The sequence below is a fragment of the Ranitomeya imitator genome, chromosome 1, assembly GCF_032444005.1.
Source record: "Ranitomeya imitator isolate aRanImi1 chromosome 1, aRanImi1.pri, whole genome shotgun sequence".
NCBI classification, from domain to species: domain Eukaryota; kingdom Metazoa; phylum Chordata; class Amphibia; order Anura; family Dendrobatidae; genus Ranitomeya; species Ranitomeya imitator.
Genome location: NC_091282.1, coordinates 1105434482 through 1105454017, shown reverse-complemented (window position 1 = coordinate 1105454017; position 19536 = coordinate 1105434482). Strand labels below are relative to the sequence as shown.

The 19536-nt window shown below is 49.3% G+C and overlaps 1 protein-coding gene across 2 annotated transcripts in view; it reads left to right on the top strand.

The window, feature by feature from the left end:
- The first annotated feature begins 8219 nt into the window (after positions 1 to 8219).
- CCDC110 (coiled-coil domain containing 110) overlaps positions 8220 to 19536 on the top strand; it is a 74971-nt gene continuing 63654 nt past the window's right edge. The window contains exon 1 of one of the 2 annotated variants that reach the window (XM_069744335.1): positions 8220 to 8314. In XM_069744335.1, coding sequence (XP_069600436.1) covers positions 8306 to 8314 — 9 coding nt within the window. In that variant the 5' untranslated portion in view covers positions 8220 to 8305. The remainder of the gene's footprint in view (positions 8315 to 19536) is intronic. The other variant, XM_069744334.1, reaches the window with a different exon arrangement.

Genomic DNA, 19536 nt, shown 5'->3' with positions numbered 1-19536 from the left:
CAAGACCTCACATGACTCTGTGGACCAAAATATGGAAAAATTATAGCTCTCAAAATGTGGTATTGCAAAAAATATTTTTTGCAATAAAAAGGGTCTTTCAGTGTGTGACGGCTGCCAATCATAAAAATCCGCTAAAAAACTCGCTATAAAAGTAAATCAAACCCCCCTTCATCACCCCCTTAGTTAGGGAAAAATAAAAAAAAATGTACTTATTTCCATTTTCCCATTAGGGCTAGGGTTAGGGCTAGGGTTAGGGCTAGGGTTAGGGCTAGGGCTAGGGTTAGGGCTAGGGTTAGGGTTGGGGCTACAGTTAGGGTTGGGGCTAAAGTTAGGGTTAGGGTTTAGATTACATTTACAGTTGGGAATAGGGTTGGGATTAGGGTTAGGGGTGTGTCAGGGTTAGAGGTGTGGTTAGGGTTACCGTTGGAATTAGGGTTAGGGGTGTGTTTAGATTAGGGTTTCAGTTATAATTGGGGGGTTTCCACTGTTTCGGCACATCAGGGGGTCTCCAAACACGACATGGCGTCCGATCTCAATTCCAGCCAATTCTGCGTTGAAAAAGTAAAACAGTGCTCCTTCCCTTCCGAGCTCTCCTGTGTGACCAAACAGGGGTTTACCCCAACATATGGGGTATCAGCGTACTCAGGACAAATTGGACAACAACTTTTGTGGACCAATTTCTCCTGTTACCCTTGGGAAAATACAAAACTGGGGGCTAAAAAATAATTTTTGTGGGAAAACAAAAAGATTTTTTATTTTCACGGCTCTGCGTTATAAACTGTAGTGAAACACTTGGGGGTTCAAAGTTCTCACAACACATCTAGATAAGTTCATTGAGGGGTCTAGTTTCCAATATGGGGTCACTTGTGGGGGGTTTCTACTGTTTCGGTACATTAGGGGCTCTGCAAATGCAATGTGACGCCTGCAGACCAATCCATCTAAGTCTGCATTCCAAATGATGCTCCTTCCCTTCCGAGCCCTCCCATGCGCCCAAACGGTGGTTCCCCCCCACATATGGGGTATCAGCGTACTCAGGACAAATTGGACAACAACATTTAGGGTCCAATTTCTCCTGCTAACCTTGGAAAAATACAAAACTGGGGGCTAAAATATAATTTTTGTGGAAAAAAAAATATTTTTTATTTGCATGGCTCTGCGTTATAAACTGTAGTGAAATACTTGGGGGTTCAAAGCTCTCACAACACATCAAGATGAGTTCCTTAGGGGGTCTACTTTCCAAAATGGTGTCACTTGTGGGGGGTTTCTACTGTTTAGGTACATTAGGGGCTCTGCAAACGCAATGTGACGCCTGCAGACCATTCCATCTAAGTCTGCATTCCAAATGGCGCTCCTTCCCTTCCGAGCCCTCCCATGCGCCCAAACGATGGTTCCCCCCCCACATATGGGGTATCAGCGTACTCAGGACAAATTGGACAACAACTTTTGGGGTCCAATTTCTCCTGTTACCCTAGGGAAAATACAAAACTGGGGGCTAAAAAATAATTTTTGTGGGAAAAAAATTGTTTTATTTTTATGGCTCTGCATTATAAACTTCTGTGAAGCCCTTGGTGGGTCAAAGTGCTCACCACACATCCAGATAAGTTCCTTAGGGGGTCTACTTTCCAAAATGGTGTCACTTGTGGGGGGTTTCAATGTTTAGGCACATCAGTGGCTCTCCAAACGCAACATGGCGTCCCATCTCAATTCCTGTCAATTTTGCATTGAAAAGTCAAACGGCGCTCCTTCCCTTCCGAGCTCTCCCATGCGCCCAAACAGTGGTTTACTGCCACATATGGGGTATCAGCGTACTCTGGACAAATTGGACAACAACTTTTGAGGTCCAATTTCTTCTCTTACCCTTGGAAAAATAAAAAATTGGGGGCAAAAATATAATTTTTGTGAAAAAATATGATTTTTTATTTTTACGGTTCTGCATTATAAACTTCTGTGAAGCACTTGGTGGGTCAAAGTGCTCACCACACATCCAGATAAGTTCCTTAGGGGGTCTACTTTCCAAAATGGTGTCACTTGTGGGGGGTTTCAATGTTTAGGCACATCAGTGGCTCTCCAAACGCAACATGGCGTCCCATCTCAATTCCTGTCAATTTTGCATTGAAAAGTCAAATAGCGCTCCTTCCCTTCCGAGCTCTCCCATGCGCCCAAACAGTGGTTTACTGCCACATATGGGGTATCAGCGTACTCAGGACAAATTGGACAACAACTTTTTGGGTCCAATTTCTCCTGTTACCCTTGGTAAAATAAAACAAATTGGAGCTGAAGTAAATTTTTTGTGTAAAAAAGTTAAATGTTCATTTTTATTTAAACATTCCAAAAATTCCTATTAAACACCTGAAGGGTTAATAAACTTCTTGAATGTGGTTTTGAGCACCTTGAGGGGTGCAGTTTTTAGAATGGTGTCACACTTGGGCATTTTCTATCATATAGACCCCTCAAAATGACTTCAAATGAGACGTGGTCCCTAAAAAAAAATGGTGTTGTAAAAATGAGAAATTGCTGGTCAACTTTTAACCCTTATAACTCCCTAACAAAAAAAAAATTGGTTCCAAAATTATGCTGATGTAAAGGAGACATGAGGGAAATGTTACTTATTAAGTATTTTGTGTGACATATCTCTGTGATTTAATTGCATAAAAATTCAAAGTTTGAAAATTGCGAAATTTTCAAAATTTTCGCCAAATTTCCGTTTTTTTCACAAATAAACGCAGGTACTATCATAGAAATTTTACCACTATCATGAAGTACAATATGTCACGAGAAAACAATGTCAGAATCACCAGGATCCGTTGAAGCGTTTCGGAGTTATAACCTCATAAAGGGACAGTGGTCAGAATTGTAAAAATTGGCCTGGTCATTGACGTGCAAACCACCCTTGGGGGTAAAGGGGTTAACAGGTGAAACCCTAGCGGACAGGCTGTAACTGATTCATATACACTATGTAGTTGCCCCACCCTGAAGAGATCCGGAAGGAGGTATATGAGGTGTTGGTCTCTAAGACATTGCAAACGCTATGGCAATCGGTGCCTGGATCTTGTCTGAGTACAGGTCATTTTGCAATATGATCAGAAAAGCAGAGAAGGCCTTGGTCTGAATTGGCGCCATTAGCAAAACAGAATCACCATGAGCAAAATGGTGGAAGAGCAACCTAGTCTCCTGTTACTGAGACTTGGCAGAAAAGAACAAGGTCAGTATCTCTCCTACCAATTAGTATCACTAAGATGAGTCTTATCCAACGCATTGTGTTACCAGCAATACACTCACCTCAGCATCATTAGGACTCTGTTCTAAACTTTTGACAATAAGAAATGAAAACAAAACGAAAAACAATATATTCTGAGGTTTGTCCTGATGAAGAAGGGTATACATCAAAATACGTTGACTAATAAATCGCTATTAAACTCTTCGATCCTGGCATCCATTTCTGAATACCTTTGATGCAAGAAACTAGAATTGCCGGCAACGCAGATTCCACCCTCCAACTCCTCCTACCCATCTAATAGCACATTTAGTATGTCACCCATAGGGCCCCACCGGAAAAAGGGGTTCCAGCTCTCTGGGGGTAGTGTACACATAATGTATTAAAAGAAAATGGGATTCTGCAGGTCCGGAATATGATATGAGGCAAGAGGGGACTGATGTGGCATAATGGATATATTCTGAGAGAACAATATAAACACAGCATTAAAGGGAACCTGCCAGATGATTCACAATCACAGACGGTAGGAGTCACACACACAGACATACGGCGGAGGTCACACAGACGGCGGGACACACACACACCAACGGTAGGAGTCACACACAGACAGCGGGGGTCACACAGACGGGAGGAGTCACACACACCGACGGCGGGAGTCACAGACAGCGGGGGTCACACAGACGGCAGGAGTCACACACACCGACGGCGGGAGTCACACACAGACAGCGGGGGTCACACACACAGATGGCAGGAGTCACAAATGGACAGTAGGGGTCACACACACACAGATGGGGGGAGTCACACACACCAACGGCGGGAGTCACACACGGACAGCAGAGGTCACACACACAGACGGCGGGAGTCACACAGACAGCAGGAGTCACACACGGACAGCGGGGATTACACACACCAATGGCAGGAGTCACACACACAGACGGCGGGAGTCAAACACACAGACGGCAAGAGTCACACATGGACAGCGGGAGTCACACAGACGGCAGGAGTCACACACGGACAGCGGGGTCACACACACAGACAGCAGGAGTCACACATACAGACGGCGGGGGACACACACACACCAACGGTAGGAGTCACACACGGACAGCGGGGGTCACACAGACGGCAGGAGTCACACACACAGACGGCAAGACACACACACAGACGGCAAGAGTCACACACACAGACGGCAAGAGTCACACACACAGACGGCAAGAGTCACACACACAGACGGCAAGAGTCACACACGGAAAGCGGGGGTCACACACAGGCGGTGGGAGTCACACACAGAAGGGGGGAGTCACACACAGACGGCGGGAGTCACACACGGACAGCGGGAGTCAGACATACAGACGGCGGGGGTCACACACCAACGGTAGGAGTCACACACGGACAGCGGGGGGTCACACAGACGGCAGGAGTCACACACAGACGGCGTGAGTCACACACACAGATGGCGGGAGTCACAAATGGACAGCAGGGGTCACACACACAGATGGGGGGAGTCACACACACCAACGGCGGGAGTCACACACGGACAGCAGAGGTTACACACACAGACGGCGGGAGTCACACAGACAGCAAGAGTCACACACGGACAGCGGGGATTACACACACCAACGGCAGGAGTCACACACGCAGAAGGCGGGAGTCACACACACACAGAAGGCGGGAGTCACACACAGAGGGAGGCACACACACACAGAAGGCGGGAGTCACAGACAGCAGGAGTCACACACGGACAGCGGGGGTCACACACACAGACGGCAGGAGTCACACACAGACGGCGGGAGTCACACAGACGGCAGGAGTCACACACGGACAGCGGGGGTCACACACAGACGGCGGGAGTCACATACGAACAGCAGGAGTCACACACACAGACGGCGGGGGACACACACACCAACGGTAGGAGTCACACACGAACAGCGGGGGTCACACAGATGGCAGGAGTCACACACGGATAGCAGAGGTCACACATACAGACGGTGGGAGTCACACACGGACAGCGGGGATTACACACACCAACGGCAGGAGTCACACACAGAAGGCGGGAGTCACACACAGATGGCAGGAGTCACACACACAGAAGGCGGGAGTCACACACACAGAAGGCGGGAGTCACACACACAGACGGCAAGAGTCACACACACAGACGGCGGGAGTCACACACACAAAAGGCGGGAGTCACAGACGGCAGGAGTCACACACGGACAGCGGGGGTCACACACACAGACAGCAGGAGTCACACACGGACAGCGGGGGTCACACACACAGATGGGGAGAGTCACATACGAACAGCAGGAGTCACACACACAGAAGGCGGGAGTCACAGACGGACAGCGGGGGTCACAGACGGACAACGGGGGTCACAGACGGACAGCGGGGGTCACAGACGGACAGCGGGGGTCACAGACGGACAGCGGGGGTCACACACGGACAGCGGGGGTCACACACACAGACGGCGGGAGTCACACACGGACAGCGGAAGTCACACACACAGATGGCAGGAGTCACACACGGACAGCGGAAGTCACACACACAGATGGCAGGAGTCACACACGGAAAGCGGGGGTCACAGACAGCAGGAGTCACACACGGACAGCGGGGGTCACACAGACAGCAGGAGTCACACATGGACAGCGGGGGTCACACACACAGATGGCAGGAGTCACACAGACGGCAGGAGTCACACGCGGACAGCGGGGGTCATACACACAGACAGGAGTCACACACGGACAGCGGGAGTCACACACACAGATGGCAGGAGTCACACGCGGACAGCGGGGGTCACACACACAGACAGGAGTCACACACGGACAGAGGGGGTCACACACCGACTGTAGGAGTCACACACACCGACGGAATGGAGTCACACACACCGACAGCGGGAGTGTGCAGGTGACTCCAAAAAGGACAGAACACATCTGCCTACTGCGCCAGTGTGAAGGAGCCATAGAAATGGACATCTGGGGTGGGGTATACACTGTAATACAAGACCAGCGCATGTACACAGAGACATAGCCACACTCTGTACACAGTGCTGCCCCCTGCAGGAACACTCTGTATACGGCGCTGCCCCCCTGCAGGAACACTCTGTATACGGCGCTGCCCCCCTGCAGGAACACTCTGTATACGGCGCTGCCCCCCTGCAGGAACACTCTGTATACGGCGCTGCCCCCCTGCAGGAACACTCTGTATACGGCGCTGCCCCCCTGCAGGAACACTCTGTATACGGCGCTGCCCCCCTGCAGGAACACTCTGTATACGGCGCTGCCCCCCTGCAGGAACACTCTGTATACGGCGCTGCCCCCTGCTTGTCACTGCAGGAACACTCTGTATACAGTGCTGCCCCTTGCTGGTCACTGCAGGAACACTCTGTATACGGTGCTGCCCCTTGCTGGTCACTGCAGGAACACTCTGCATACGGCGCTGCCCCCCTGCAGGAACACTCTGTATACGGCGCTGCCCCCTGCTGGTCACTGCAGGAATACTCTGTATACAGTGCTGCCCCTTGCTGGTCACTGCAGGAACACTCTGCATACGGTGCTGCCCCCTGCAGGAACACTCTATACGGTGCTGCCCCCTGCAGGAACACTCTGTATACGGCACTGTCCCCCTGCAGGAACACTCTGTATACGGTGCTGCCCCCTGCAGGAACACTCTGTATACGGCACTGTCCCCCTGCAGGAACACTCTGTATACGGCGCTGCCCCCCTGCAGGAACACTCTGTATACGGCGCTGCCCCCCTGCAGGAACACTCTGTATACGGCGCTGCCCCCTGCTGGTCACTGCAGGAACACTCTGTATACAGTGCTGCCCCTTGCTGGTCACTGCAGGAACACTCTGCATACGGTGCTGCCCCCTGCAGGAACACTCTGTATACGGTGCTGCCCCCTGCAGGAACACTCTGTATACGGCACTGTCCCCCTGCAGGAACACTCTGTATACGGCGCTGCCCCCCTGCAGGAACACTCTGTATACGGTGCTGCCCCCTGCAGGAACACTCTGTATACGGTGCTGCCCCCTGCAGGAACACTCTGTATACGGCACTGTCCCCCTGCAGGAACACTCTGTATACGGCACTGTCCCCCTGCAGGAACACTCTGTATACGGCGCTGCCCCCCTGCAGGAACACTCTGTATACGGTGCTGCCCCCTGCAGGAACACTCTGTATACGGTGCTGCCCCCTGCAGGAACACTCTGTATACGGCACTGTCCCCCTGCAGGAACACTCTGTATACGGTGCTGCCCCCTGCAGGAACACTCTGTATACGGCACTGTCCCCCTGCAGGAACACTCTGTATACGGCGCTGACCCCCTGAAGGAACACTCTGTATACGGTGCTGCCCCCTGCTGGTCACTGCAGGAACACTCTGTATACGGTGCTGCCCCCTGCTGGTCACTGCAGGAACACTCTGTATACGGTGCTGCCCCCTGCTGGTCACTGCAGGAACACTCTGTATACGGTGCTGCCCCCTGCAGGAACACTCTGTATACGGTGCTGCCCCCTGCTGGTCACTGCAGGAACACTCTGTATACGGTGCTGCCCCCTGCTGGTCACTGCAGGAACACTCTGTATACGGTGCTGCCCCCTGCTGGTCACTGCAGGAACACTCTGTATACGGTGCTGCCCCCTGCAGGTCACTGCAGGAACACTGTGCAGCAGAGTTCCTACATAGTGGTAGTTATAGTTACACAGGTAACAGCAGAGCCTGACAATATCGGCAGAATACGGAGCTGCAGGGTCACAGTCATATTAAGTGGTAGAATAAGCCACACACATTAACCTACAATATTCCCGCCATGTTGTCACAAATCCCCTACACGGCAAACAGCAGTAAAGTCAGCCATTACTGACACCGGGCGCAGTACCGGGCACAATAAGCCTCATGCATCATCTCCATTCTAAGGTCACCGCACAGCCGTCATTGCCTCACGTGTGGCCGCACAGGGACCGGCAGCGGCAGCGGCAGCGGCAGCTCCATGAGTACCGCACATGCGCACACCTCACCATACGCAGCGGTTGAGCGGAAGGTGACAGAGCGCGGAGCCGTTAGTTGAGCTCAGGCCGGACATGGCGGAGCCGCCTGATGTCGCAGGTATCAGCGTGTGAAGGCGTCGCATGGTCACAGAGGGGCACAGCTGTTATCTGCTCACCCTCAACCAGAGCCGTCCATGTCTGTGTGTGAGTGCGGCGGGCGCGGCAATGACGTAATCTGCACTACATTCTTAGTCTGCCGTCACACTATCAGTATTTGGTCAGTATTTTACCTCAGTATTTGTAAGCCAAAACCAGGAGTGGAACAAATAGAGGAAAAGTATAATAGAACCATATGCACCACTTCTGCATTTATCACCCACTCCTGGTTTTGGCTTACAAATACTGAGGTAAAATACTGACCAAATACTGAACGTGTGACGGAAGCCTTAAAGGGATTTTCCACTTTCCCAAACAATAGAAGCCCTGTAAAATGACTCACCCCCCCCAGCTCCAGTCTCCACGTCCGCTGCTCCACTCTCTATGTTTTGGCTGCAGTGTTGGATTCATGTCACCAGCACACATCACTGCTGCAGACAATCACTGAGTTCAGCAGCTTGCGCTATTTACATGAGCCGAGGCGTAGAATTCAGTGATTGGGTGCAGCGGTGATGTGGGAAAGGGAGGAACTGAGGAGAGTGAACGCCACATTATTTTTACATGAGTGCTATTGCTTGAGGACCCCTCTTTTTAAAAGTGGAAAATCCATTTAACCCCTTCCCGACCTATGACGCCTATGTGGCGTCATGGAAAGATCGCGTCCCTGCAGATCGGGTGAAAGGGTTAAAGGTACCGTCACATTTAGCGACGCTGCAGCGATCTAGACAACAATGCCGATCGCTGCAGCGTCGCTGTGTGGTCGCTGGAGAGCTGTCACACAGACAGCTCTCCAGTGACCAACTATGCGAAGTCACCTGGTAACCAGGGTCAACATTGGGTTACTAAGCGCAGGGCAGGGAAGCAGTACGCCGGGGGACGCGACAGACACCGGAATGTAAGTATGTACTGTTTGGTTTTTTTTACATTTACACTGGTAACCAGGGTAAATATCGGGTTACTAAGCACGGCCCTGCGCTTAGTAACCCGATGTTTACCCTGGTTACCAGTGAAGACATCGCTGAATCGGCGTCACACACGCCGATTCAGCGATGTCTGCGGGAGATCCAGCAACTAAATAAAGTTCTGGCCTTTCTGCTCCGACCAACGATGTCACAGCAGGATCCAGATCGCTGCTGCGTGTCAAACACAACGATATCGCTATCCAGGAAGCTGCAACGTCACGGATCGCTAGCGATATCGTTGTTAAGTTGTTCAGTGTGAAGGTACCTTAACTCCAATTTCACCCGATCTGCAGGGACTACGAGGGATCCGTGGCTACGATCGCTCTGATTTGCCAATCAGCGATTTGTAATATTTCACCTAAAAAACTGGTGAAATATTACAATCCAGCCATGGCCGATGCTGCAATATCATCGGCCATGGCTGGAAACACTGGTGTACCCCCCCCACCGCCACGGATCGCCTCCCCGGTCCTCCGTCCGGTACTCCGCTCCCCTCCGCCGTCCTGTCCGCTCTCCCATCCTCCTGCCCGCTCCCCCCGTGCTCCGATGCCACCCACCCGTCCTCCGATCCCACCCCCGTCCTCCGATCCCCCCCGTCCTCCGATCCCCACCCCGTCCTCCGATCCCCCCCCCTTATACTTACCGGGCCTCCCGGTGTCCGCCAGTCTTCTCCCTGAGCGCCGCCATCTTCCAAAATGGCGGGCGCATGCGCAGTGTGCCCGCCGAATCTGCCGGCCGGCAGATTCGTTCCAGGTATATTTTGATCACTGTGATATAACCTATCACTGTGATCAAAATAAAAAAAATGGTAAATGACCCCCCCCACCCCCCTTTATCATCCCCATAGGTAGGGACAATAATAAAATAAAGAAAATATTTTTTTTTCTTTTTCCACTAGGGTTAGGGTTAGAACTAGGGTTAGGGCTAGGGTTAGGTTTAGGGTATTTGCATACGGTGCGGATTGGCCGCTGCAAATTTGTAGCAGTTTTCCATCAGGTTTACAGTACCATGTAAACCTATGGAAAACCAAATCCGCTGTGCCCATGGTGCGGAAAATACCGCGCGGAAACGCTGCGTTGTATTTTCCGCAGCATGTCAATTTTGTGCGGCTTCCGCAGCGTTTTACACCTGTTCCTCAATAGGAATCCGCACAAAAAACACCTGCGGATTTTTCAAAAATTGTGCGGAAAAATCTCACACGAATCCGCAACGTGGGCACATAGCCTTAGGGTTATGGTTGGAATTAGAATTAGAATTGGAATTAAGGCTAGGGTTGCAAATAGGGTTAAGATTAGGCTTGGGGTTAGGGGTGTGTTGGGGTTAAAGTTGTGGTTAGGTTTGGGATTAGGGCTAGGGTTGGGATTAGGGTTACGGGTGTGTTGGGGTTAGGTTTGTGGTTAGGGGTGTGTTGGGGTTAGGGTTGTGATTAGGGTTATGGCTACAGTTGGGATAAGGGTTAGGGGTGTGTTGGGGTTAGTGTTGGAGGTAGAATTGAGGGGTTTCCACTGTTTAGGCACATCAGGGGTCTCCAAATGCAACATGGCGCCACCATTGATTCCAGCCAATCCCTCCCTTCCGAGCCCCGACGTGCGCCCAAACAGTGGTTTACCCCCACTTATGGGGTACCAGCGTACTCAGGACAAACTGGGCAACAACTATTGGGGTCCAATTTCTCCTGTTACCCTTGCGAAAATAAAAAAATGCTTGCTAAAACATAATTTTTGAGGAAAGAAAAATTATTTTTTATTTTCACGGCTCTGCGTTATAAACTTCTGTGAAGCACTTGGGGGTTGAAAGTGCTCACCACACATCTAAGTAAGTTCCATGGGGGGTCTATTTTCCAATATGGGGTCACTTGTGAGGGGTTTCTACTGTTTAGGCACATCAGGGGCTCTGCAAATGCAACGTGACGCCCGCAGACCATTCCATCAAAGTCTGCATTTCAAAAGTCACTACCGTATATACTCGAGTATAAGTGCCCCTCTCGGCTTATACTCGCGGCAGGGTCGGCGGGTGAGGGGGAGAGGGCGCTGAGGCATACTCACCTAGTCCCGGCGATCCTGGCGCTCCCCCTGCCCGTCACACGGTCTTCGGTGCTGCAGTTCTTCTCCTCTTCAGCGGTCACGTGGGACCGCTCATTAGAGAAATGTATACGCGGCTCCACCTCCCATAGGGGTGGAGCCGCATATTCATTTCTCTAATCAGCGGTGCCGGTGACCGCTGATAGAGGAAGAGGCTGCGGCACCGAAGACCGTGTGACGGGCAGAGGGAGCGGAACGCCGGGAGCAGGTAAGTATGTAGTATTCACCTGTCCGCGTTCCACACGCCGGGCGCCGCTCTGTCTTCCCGGCGTCTCTCCGCTCTGACTGTGCAGGTCAGAGGGCACGATGACGCATATAGTGTGCGCGGCGCCCTCTGCCTGATCAGTCAGAGCGGAGAGACGCCGGGACCGGACGCTGGGAGCTGAAAGCAGCAAGGTGAGTATGGCGTTTTTTTTTTTATTGCAGCAGCAGCAATGGCAGAGCTTTCTATGGCATAGCTATGGGGCAATAATGAACGGTGCAGAGCACTATATGGCAGAGCTATGGGGCAATACTGAACGGCGCAGAGCACTATATGGCAGCTATGGGGCAATAATGAATGGTGCAGAGCACTATATGGCAGCTATGGGGCAATACTGAACGGTGCAGAGCACTATATGGCAGCTATGGGGCAATACTGAACGGCGCAGAGCACTATGGCAGCAATGGGGCAATAATGAACGGCGCAGAGCACTATATGGCAGCTATGGGGCAATAATGAACGGTGCAGAGCACTATATGGCACAGCTATGGGGCAATAATGAACGGTGCAGAGCACTATATGGCAGCTATGGGGCAATAATGAACGGTGCAGAGCACTATATGGCACAGCTATGGGGCAATAATGAACGGTGCAGAGCACTATATGGCACAGCTATGGGGCAATAATGAACGGTGCAGAGCACTATATGGCACAGCTATGGGGCAACAATGAACAGTGCAGAGCACTATATGGCACAGCTATGGGGCAATAATGAACGGTGCAGAGCACTATATGGCACAGCTATGGGGCAATAATGAACGGCGCAGAGCACTATATGGCACAGCTATGGGGCCATAATGAACGGCGCAGAGCACTATATGGCACATGTATGGGGCAATAATGAACGGTGCAGAGTACTATATGGCACAGCTATGGGGCAATAATGAACGGTGCAGAGCACTATATGGCACATCTATGGGGCAATAATGAACGGTGCAGAGCACTATATGGCACAGCTATGGGGCAATAATGAACAGTATGGAGCATTATATGTGGCACAGCTTTATATGGAGCATCGTATGGGGCAATAACGAACGGTATGGAGCATCTATTTTTATTTTTGAAATTCACCGGTAGCTGCTGCATTTTCTACCCTAGGCTTATACTCGAGTCAATAAGTTTTCCCAGTTTTTTGTGGCAAAATTAGGGTGGTTGGCTTATACTCGGGTCGGCTTATACTCGAGTATATACGGTACTTCCCTTCCGAGCCCCGACATGTGGCCAAACAGTGGTTTACCCCCACATATGGGGTATCGGTGTACTCAGGACAAACTGGGCAACAACTATTGGGGTCTAATTTCTTTTGTTACCCTTGTGAAAATAAAAAATTGCTTGCTAAAACATAATTTTTGAGGAAAGAAAAATGATTTTTTATTTTCACGGCTCTGCGTTTTAAACTTCTGTGAAGCACTTGGGGGTTGAAAGTGCTCACCACACATCTAAATAAGTTCCATGGGGGATCTATTTTCCAATATGGGGTCACTTGTGGGGGGTTTCTACTGTTTAGGCACATCAGGGGCTCTGCAAATGCAACGTGACGCCCGCAGACCATTCCATCAAAGTCTGCATTTCAAAACGTCACTACTTCCCTTCCGAGCCCTGACGTGCGCCCAAACAGTGGTTTACCCCCACATATGGGGTATCAGCGTACTCACGACAAACTGGGCAACAAATATTGGGGTCTAATTTCTCCTGTTACCCTTGTGAAAATAAAAAATTGCTTGCTAAAACATCTTTTGAAGAAAGAAAAATTATTTTTTATTTTCACGGCTCTGCGTTGTAAACTTCTGTGAAGCACTTGGGGGTTCAAAGTGCTCACCACATATCTAGATAAGTTCCTTGGGGGGTCTAGTTTCCAAAATTGGGTCACATGTGGGGGGTTTCTACTGTTTAGGCACATCAGGGGCTCTGCAAACACAATGTGACGCCCCCAGACCATTCCATCAAAGTCTGCATTTCAAAAGTCACTACTTCCCTTCTGAGCCCCGACGTGTGCCCAAACAGTGGTTCCCCCCCACATATGGGGCATCAGCATACTCAGGACAAACTGGACAACAACTTTTGGGGTCCAATTTCTCCTGTTACTCTTGTGAAAATAAAAATTTGCAGGCTAAAAAATAATTTTTGAGGAAAAAAAAATGATTTTTTATTTTCACGGCTCTGCGTTATAAACTTTTATGAAGCACTTGGGGGTTTAAAGTGGTCACCGCACATCTAGATTAGTTCCATGGGAGGTCTAGTTTCCAAAATGGGGTCACATGTGGGGGAGCTCAAATGTTTAGGCACACAGGGACTTTGCAAACACGACATGGTGTCCGCTAATGATTGGAGCTAATTTTTCATTCAAAAAGTCAAATGGCACTCCTTCCCTTCCGAGCCCTGCCGCGTGCCCAATCAGTGGTTTACCCCCACATGTGAGGTATCACTGTACTCAGGAGAAATTGCCCAATAAATTTTAGGATCCATTTTATCCTGTTGCCCATGTGGAAATGAACAAATTGAGGCTAAATGATTTTTTTTGTGAAAAAAAAGTACTTTTTCATTTTTTCGGATCAATTTGTGAAGCACCTGGGGGTTCAAATTGTTCACTATGCATCTAGATAAGTTCCTTGGGGGGTCTAGTTTCGAAAATGGGGTCACGTGGGGGAGCTCAAATGTTTAGGCACACAGGGGCTCTCCAAACGCGACATGGTGTCCGCTAAAGATTGGAGCCAATTTTTCATTGAAAAAGTCAAATGGCGCTCCTTCCCTTCAGAGCCCTGTCGTGCGCCCAGACAGTGGTTCCCCCCCCCCCACATATGAGGTATCGGCGTACTCAGGACAAATTGTATTGTTTGAGGTCCAGTTTCTCTTTTTACCCTTGGGAAAATAAAAAAATTGTTGGTAAAACATCATTTTTGTGACTGAAAAGTTAAATGTTCATTTTTTCCTTCCATGATGCTTCTGCTGCTGTGAAGTACCTGAAGGGTTAATAAACTTCTTGAATGTGGTTTTGAGTACCTTGAGGGGTGCAGTTTTTAGAATGGTGTCACTTTTGGGTATTTTCAGCCATACAGACCCCTCAAACTGACTTCAAATGTGAGGTGGTCCCTAAAAAAAATGGTTTTGTAAATTTCGTTGTAAAAATGACAAATCGCTGGTCAAATTTTAACCCTTATAACTTCCTAGCAAAAAAAAAATTTGTTTCCAAAATTGTGCTGATGTAAAGTAGACATGTGGGAAATGTTATTTATTAACTATTTTGTGTCACATAACTCTCTGGTTTAACAGAATAAAAATTCAAAATTTGAAAATTGCGAAATTATCAAAATTTTAGCCAAATTTCCATTTTTTCCACAAATAAACGCAAAAATTATTGACCTAAATTTACCACTAACATGAAGTCCAATATGTCACGAAAAAAACAATCTCAGAACCGTTAGGATCCGTTGAAGCGTTCCCGAGTTATTACCTCATAAAGGGACACTGGTCTGAATTGCAAAAAAACGGCCAGGTCATTAAGGTCAAAATAGGCTCGGTCATGAAGGGGTTAAGATGTGGCCATATTTTGTAACAAAGTACGGTATGTGGTTCATGCTCTGGTCCAGTGAGGTGGTGTGCCCACCATGAGCCTGCAATGTGCCCACAATGAGCCCACCATGTGTCTAAAATGAGCATACCATATGCCCACAATGAGCCAACCATATGCCCACCATTTGCCTAGAATGAGCCCACCATATGCCTAGAATGAGCCCGCCATGTGCCCACAATGACCATACATATGCCCACAGTGAGCCTACAATGTGCCCACAATGAGCCCACCATATGCCCACTTGATCCTGCAATGTGCCCACAATGAGCCCACCATGTGTCTACAATGAGCATACCATATTCCCACACTGAGCCAACCATATGCCCACCATATGCCTATAATGAGCCCGCCATGTGCCCACAATGACCATATGCCCACAGTGAGCCTACAATGTGCCCACAATGAGCCCATGTGCCTACTATGAGCCCACCACATGCCCACAATGAGCCCATCAGATGCCTACAATGAGCATACCATATGCCCACAATGAGCCAACCATATGCCCACCATTTGCCTACAATGAGCCCACCATATGCCTATAATGAGCCCACCATGTGCCCACAATGAGCTTTTGATGAGCTTTTTACATGGCATGTTTTTGCTGAGTTCCGTGGACAGGCTGTACAGGAATCTGCTGCCCGCTGAACTTTTATTTTACTCCGTGTAAACTGACCCGCGGTGCAAGTTTTACATTCGCAACATGTGGATCAGCTCTATGTGAAGATTTTTCCCATAGACTTGCTTTGGATGTGGAAAATCTGCAGGTACTTGTGGCGCCTCAGGGTCCTGGTTGTCACAGTAGCATTGCTTTCCTCATGGGGAGAGTGATGTTACGTTTGGAGGCAATGAAGGATATCTTTTATCAGGTAACCACCATACACACAACATGTTCACACTCCAGGCCACAAGGGGGAGCTTTTGATCCTATTTACTAAGTGACTCCCCTATATACATTGTGGTTTGGAGGGAAAGAGGGGTCAGATTGTCAAAGAGACAGAAGAGAGCAGACGGACCTAGAGGGTCAGAAGGTCTGAAGGGGCCGTGTAGTCTGAAGTACCACAGCTCCTGGAAAGAGACATACAGAAAGCCGAACATTGTTCATTGAGCATGAAGGAGAGTGAAGCACAGGAGAGTAACATTAGGGGAGACCAGCTAAGAGCAGGCTGCCTCCCTCTGAGGCGCAGATAATCGGTAGCTGGACCACCGAGGTTGTAAGGAACTCTACGACTTACAACAGAAATCGGCAGGACAGCTGAACTGCAAGTTACCTGTCCGCCTTAATACCCAGGAGGCACGGTGACACCTGTAGAGCCCGGGGCGTGCTAGAGTCCCTTTAAAAAGGCTCAAGTCACCAGTCATACGGGTTATTTCCTATCCTTTATGGGGGACAGAGAGAACAACTGTAAGGACCTTATCTGAAGCTATAGGCAGTAAAAGACTACAACACCACCGCGCTAGGGGAAGGCTTTTAACTCCATCTGGTAAGGGGGACTCTAGATTCGCTTCCAAGACGGCCGGGCCCTGTGATCTGGTACCCTGGACTGTGGCTGCCTGAAGTCTTCAGTAAACCAGGTAAAGAGACTGCAAACCTGTGTCCTCGTTCTTTACTGCACCATTCACCATCTTCCATCTACACACCGGGAGCCCTGGGGATATACTTCACCTGTGGGAAGGTATACCATCTATATGCCATAACATCACCCCAGAGGACCCCTTTTCTCATTACTTTTTCTCTTCGCCACGACAGCACCCACTTGAGAGAGGGGATCCGCCCCTAGGAACAGGAAACCCCTATGGAGAGAATAAAAGGGGCGGTCCCCCTCGCTCCCACAGTTGGTTTCCTGTTCCTACGGGAGACACCTGGAGAGAAGAGGATTCCCAGCCTGGATGCCGCTTGCGCAGTTTACCTTATAGGGACGGCAAGGGCTCCAGAGCTGGAAGCGGCGTCGGGGGTTCTATGGCAGTTTCCCCCCTCTGCCGGCAGGTACCGTGAGGCCAGGATCGGGGAGTCGCCTGGCTCACGGAGTCTTCATCCAGCATGCCTGCAGGGTCCGGATCGCTGCGGGAAGAACCTGTGTGGCAGCGTGTGGCCCAGTGATTGTCCCCCGGAAGTATTGTTACAACTTCCGGGGTGAGGCTGAAGGAGGACGACGCCTGCGCGCTGGATGTGGAGGCAGGCGCGCACAGCAGAGCCGCAACCCGGATGTAGTGATCACTTCCGGGTGCGGCAGGAAGAAGATGGCGGCCCCCAGTACAAGAGAACGCTGGCGCTGATTCCAGGCGTCCATTATGGCATCTCCTCAGGACACAGCGTTGCCTTTAGTGGAGGTCACCGCTGTCACTCCTGGAAGCCGGACAAGCAGCAGCCGCAGATCTTCCTCCAAGAGCAAGAGATCGGACCGGTCGGTTCTTCCCTCTGTGCCTCCGTCTCCTCCTCGTCAGCCGGTATTATGATGACAGCTTCAGGGGTGAGTGTTGCCTACCCTATTTTAAGCTGATTACGTTCCCCTCTTTCATCTAATTTCCTAGGCTAAAAGAACAGGGAAATCCAAACATAAGCAATGTGCCTTATGCTCTCAGCCGCTCCCGGATATCTATTTAAAAAAGCTATGCCAGTCATGCATTGAATCCACCTTACGTGAGGAGTCATCAGTAAGGTCGGAAGACATACAGTTAGGGCCAGAAATATTTGGACAGTGACACAATTTTCGCGAGTTGGGCTCTGCATGCCACCACATTGGATTTGAAATGAAACCTCTACAACAGAATTCAAGTGCAGATTGTAATGTTTAATTTGAAGGGTTGAACAAAAATATCTGATAGAAAATGTAGGAATTGTACACATTTCTTTACAAACACTCCACATTTTAGGAGGTCAAAAGTAATTGGACAAATAAACATAACCCAAACAAAATATTTTTATTTTCAATATTTTGTTGCAAATCCTTTGGAGGCAATCACTGCCTTAAGTCTGGAACCCATGGACATCACCAAACGCTGGGTTTCCTCCTTAATGCTTTGCCAGGCCTTTACAGCCGCAGCCTTCAGGTCTTGCTTGTTTGTGGGTCTTTCCGTCTTAAGTCTGGATTTGAGCAAGTGAAATGCATGCTCAATTGGGTTTAGATCTGGAGATTGACTTGGCCATTGCAGAATGTTCCACTTTTTGGCACTCATGAACTCCTGGGTAGCTTTTGGCTGTATGCTTGGGGTCATTGTCCATCTGTACTATGAAGCGCCGTCCAATCAACTTTGCAGCATTTGGCTGAATCTGGGCTGAAAGTATATCCCGGTACACTTCAGAATTCATCCGGCTACTTTTGTCTGCTCTTATGTCATCAATAAACACAAGTGACCCAGTGCCATTGAAAGCCATGCATGCCCATGCCATCACGTTGCCTCCACCATGTTTTACAGAGGATGTGGTGTGCCTTGGATCATGTGCCGTTCCCTTTCGTCTCCAAACTTTTTGCTTCCCATCATTCTGGTACAGGTTGATCTTTGTCTCATCTGTCCATAGAATACTTTTCCAGAACTGAGCTGGCTTCTTGAGGTGTTTTTCTGCAAATTTAACTCTGGCCTGTCTATTTTTGGTATTGATGAATGGTTTGCATCTAGATGTGAACCCTTTGTATTTACTGTCATGGAGTCTTCTCTTTACTGTTGACTTAGAGACAGATACACCTACTTCACTGAGAGTGTTCTGGACTTCAGTTGATGTTGTGAACGGGTTCTTCTTCACCAAATTAAGTATGCGGCGATCATCCACCACTGTTGTCATCCGTGGACGCCCAGGCCTTTTTGAGTTCCCAAGCTCACCAGTCAATTCCTTTTTTCTCAGAATGTACCCAACTGTTGATTTTGCTACTCCAAGCATGTCTGCTATCTCTCTGATGGATTTTTTCTTTTTTTTCAGCCTCAGGATGTTCTGCTTCACCTCAATTGAGAGTTCCTTTGACCGCATGTTGTCTGCTCACAGCAACAGCTTCCAAATGCAAAACCACACACCTGGAATCCACCCCTGACCTTTTAACTACTTCATTGATTACAGGTTAACGAGGGAGACGCCTTCAGAGTTAATTGCAGCCCTTAGAGTCCATTGTCTAATTACTTTTGGTCCCTTGAAAAAGAGGACGCTATGCATTACAGAGCTATGATTCCTAAACCCTTTCTCCGATTTGGATGTGGAAACTATCATATTGCAGCTGGGAGTGTGCACTTTCAGCCCATATTATATATATAATTGTATTTCTGAACATGTTTTTGTAAACAGCTAAAATAACAAAACTTGTGTCACTGTCCAAATATTTC